Raw genomic sequence first — 3,996 nt, 5'->3', positions numbered from 1 at the left:
GCACCGGACGCACACTTTTGCACCGGACGCACACTTTTGCGTCAGACACACTTTTGCACCGCGCAGCCAGAGCAGCAAAGCTGCTTCAGCCGCGCGTCAGAACTAACTGGTACAAGCAGCAAAAATGAAGCAGCAGACGCGATTTTGCTGCTTTTGCTGCATCTGGTCTGAACGTAGCATAAAGCAGCAGAAGAGGCGCATCGCTGATGTGGGAGCTGGCAGGGAGACAGACACAGCACTGCTGATGCAGAGCGCTATGATCATTCCTTTGAAACAATTTATTAACACCTAAATCAACTTAAAATAACAAAATCTGCCAGCAAAACATGTTTTCTTTTATTATCCTGGTACCTGCAGTTTGAATTACGTACATGAAAAACGCCTTCCAGCCCTTCCCTCCATCTGGCTTTTTGATAGTTCTGTAGTTCTGCCAGCAGATGGCGACATGTCTATTTAACGTCGCACCCGGTGCTTAAATTCTATTTAGGCTCAAAAAGGATCTAAAAACGATAAGTATCAATGCTATGAGTAGTTCTTTTAACATAATCAACTGCATTTTAATCCTTTGTTATAGCTCATAATGCTTAAGCTCATCAAGAGAATGCCAAGAGTGTGTGAAGCAGTAATCAAAGCAAAACAACCTAGAATATGAGACATATTTTCAGTAGTTTCACACTTTTTTTGTTAACTATATAATTCCACATGTGTTAATTCATAGTTTTGATGCCTTCAGTGTGAATCTACAATTTCCATAGTCATGAAAATAAAGAAAACTCTTTGAATGAGAGGGTGTGCCCAAACTTTTGCTCTGTACTGTGCATTGTGCACCTTTAAGGCCCAGTGGTTTTCAGAAGATAACTGAACCAGAAAAGATCCTAAACAGACATCATAAGCAAATACATGCATCTACACACTGACACACACTCTACAACACGCATCCATCCTTGCAAAGTACAACAAGGAGATAATCGATGATGGCACCCAATCACCGCTCTTATTGTACGTTAACTTACTGTGATGCTGATGCAGTAAGACACCTGACATCACTTATAATACATACACACACAAGTTCTGTCAATACATGAGAATCTGATTTGATATGCTGTACAGAATCCCTCAGAGTGACCTGGAACGGGAAAAGTCGATGCAGATCCGTGTGCATGTTTGTACCAATGCCAAAAAAAAAATAAAATCAATAAACAAGATTGAAAACATGCTCGATGACAGTGACACAGAGTCTCCAACGGCCTAAAGGAAAGCTCAGGATTAGCAGCCAACTCACCTCTGCTGACACTGAAGTTTTTAAAGGGGTTGGACTCTTCGTCAGCTGCTTCCGACTCGGTCAAGGTGGAGGTCTCACATTGGTCAGAGTTCACGGCTCTATAGGTAGGCGTGGCCTCCTCGTCTGACCCAATCAGGGGCACCTCCTCCTCTTCCTCTTTCTCTTCTTGTTTCAGCTCCAACACTATGACTCCCCCCTCTGAGCTAACGGGTGGTACATCCCAGTACGCAGCCACGATGACAAACTGAAGCAACGTCCACAGAAGACACATGAAGATCTGAAAAAATGGAGGAAGAAGAAACAGATATCTTCAAAGACTATGTTTTCCACAGAATCCTAGAAATAAGTATCTCAGAAGGGAAACATGGAGAAATAAAGGTGTGGAGCTACAGGTGTTTCATTTAGCCATCATGTGATGAAAACAGACACATAGAGGTTGTGAGCTTTGTGATGCGCAGCGTTTTATTTTAGCTGTTCAGAGAACAAAGCGTGAAAAAACCCAGAAGAGTTCAGAATGTAGAGCGACTATTTCTACAGCTCATTTTGTGTATTCATGAGCCTTTCAGAGAACCTCAGATTACTGATTTTTTTTTTCTGGATGTGGTTACCCCAGGAGACGTATACTTGTTCACAACAAAGGGCCCCAGTTTGAAATCACACAGCCGCAGGAACAAGTTGAACGCCGGCCCTGGAGAGACAGGAGGAAGTGCTTTAAAGATGAGACAAACAGAGGAGGTGCAAAGACGCCAGCCTTAACACCTTGGCGGTTTTACTCAATGGCCTCTTCTCCTTGCAGATCAAACTGCACATCAAAGCTGCAAGATCCTTCCCAGTGTCTGATATTTCTCAGAATACAGAGCAGGGTGCAGAAAGGTGAGAGCAACACTTCTGTCATTGTGGTGAGAGGAAAAAAAAAAATACTGACCGACGAGAAGGCCAGCTTGGCGGCAGGCCATGATTGCTGCAAAGATACCGGCGCGCTCCTCTGGCAGAGTGCTCCGGGTTAGAAAACCAAAGATGGAGGACCCGGCTCCTGCACCCACACCTGAAAGGAAAGCAGCATAAATCTGTTCAGCACACCTTAGAATGGTTTATATTGGAAAAGAAGAGCAGATTTTTTCATTTCTCTCCAACATGGAGGCAAATGACTGAAAACATCCAAACTCTTAAAAGTTAACTCTTATGAGTTAGAGGCTGGCTTGCTCAAGTGAGCTGCCAGTGTGGGTCCTCAGGCTAGCAGGCCTAGCAGTTGCCACTGTTGGTCCCTGAGCAAAAGAACTTTAACCCGCACACTCCCCGGGCGCCGCAAATGGCAGCCCACTGCTCCCAGAGTGAAAATGAGGCATGACTGGTGCTTAACTAAGGGTCCTTGCATAAATAAGCAGATTGTGAGAACAACTTTGCACACAAATTATTGTTGTGGAACAAATCGATATTTTTTATGCACATTATACATATTTTTTCCCCCATGTCTGTTCCCGGGACCCTGGAAGAAACAGGTCCACATGCCAGTAGAGGAGAATCTACAGGTGCATAAAAATCAAGGCACAGAGGAGGAGGATGAACCCATGCTTTTGATAAATATGGCGCCTCATGGTATTGAATCTGAGTGCAAAAAAAAGTTCATAACACAAGTGGAGAGTAGTTTACATGCATGGGAGAGAGGAGTAGTTTACATGCATGGGAGAGAGGACTCTAATTCTTTTCTAGGTTACGTATGTTGATTCACAGCCTTCTGTTGGGGCCCGAGCACCAAAGAACATATTTTATTCTTTAACTGCTTCCATCTCCTTGAACCCCAGTCAGCCTCAGCAGACGGCCGCTCACACTAAGCCTGGGTCTGCTGGGGGTTTCTTCTGGTTAAAAGGGAGTTTTCCTCTCCACTGTCGCTACATGCATGCTCAGTGCGATGAAATGCAGAGAGTCAGTGAGTCAATGCAATCAACTGGTTTTCCTTAAATAGAAATATTTTGAAGAATATGATAGTGTTATACATGTATAAGTAAATTTTATATTTTCTAACTGCATCTTTTCTTTGTGTGAGTCACTCTAGGTTGAAATGACTGACATCAGTTTTCTGTGTGTGTTAGTGATTGTGTTACCTGCTACAAGCCGACTGGACAACAGCAGCCACTTGGAATAGCCGATAAAGTACATGAAGTTACCTGGGGACAAATGAGACAGAAAACAAGATATTTAAATGAGGACTTTCATGATTAAATAAGGGTTAAAAAACAATGCTGGTATACAGACTCCAAAACTACAGAAAATGCTTCACTTAATTGGTTACTCGTTACTCGTCTTTAAGGATTTTACAAAATAATATCACTCAACTTGTCATCAATTAATGTGAATATTTGAGCATTAATTAAACATTTTCTGTCCCTGATCTCATCATGTAGGATCCAGTGATTAACAATAGAATTAAGAAAAGGACTCCCACCTGCTATTTCAAAAAGATTGGAGAAAAGGATGATGGATTTAGTAGTTTTGCTTCGATCTGACCAGACTCCAAAAAGTGGACCTGTGAGCAGCGCGCTCAGGCTGAAGGCAGACAGTCCCAGACCCAGGAAATATGGCGGCGCCTCGAGGATCTGCAGATACCTCCATATTGTAGGCAGAATGACAGCTAAGAAAAAAAAAGGGAAACTCCCAATGAAATTCAGTGAGAAAGTATTCATATACAACAACATATACATATATATATATATATA

At 42.7% G+C, this 3,996-nt stretch overlaps 1 protein-coding gene across 1 annotated transcript in view; it reads right to left on the bottom strand.

Annotated features, from left to right (window-relative positions):
• Window positions 1-3,996, bottom strand: part of LOC107082598 (major facilitator superfamily domain-containing protein 8-like) — a 44,403-nt gene that overhangs the window by 36,753 nt on the left and 3,654 nt on the right. The window contains exons 2-6 of the mRNA XM_015371366.1: window positions 3,726-3,911; window positions 3,385-3,447; window positions 2,208-2,327; window positions 1,891-1,970; window positions 1,283-1,559 (exon numbers count right to left, since the gene is read on the bottom strand). Coding sequence (XP_015226852.1) covers window positions 1,283-1,559; window positions 1,891-1,970; window positions 2,208-2,327; window positions 3,385-3,447; window positions 3,726-3,911 — 726 coding nt within the window. The remainder of the gene's footprint in view (window positions 1-1,282; window positions 1,560-1,890; window positions 1,971-2,207; window positions 2,328-3,384; window positions 3,448-3,725; window positions 3,912-3,996) is intronic.

The sequence above is a fragment of the Cyprinodon variegatus genome, unplaced genomic scaffold (genome assembly GCF_000732505.1).
Source record: "Cyprinodon variegatus isolate N-32 unplaced genomic scaffold, C_variegatus-1.0 Scaffold57, whole genome shotgun sequence".
NCBI classification, from domain to species: domain Eukaryota; kingdom Metazoa; phylum Chordata; class Actinopteri; order Cyprinodontiformes; family Cyprinodontidae; genus Cyprinodon; species Cyprinodon variegatus.
The sequence above is the reverse complement of the archived record's forward strand: the minus strand, read 5'-3'. Positions and strand labels throughout refer to the sequence as shown.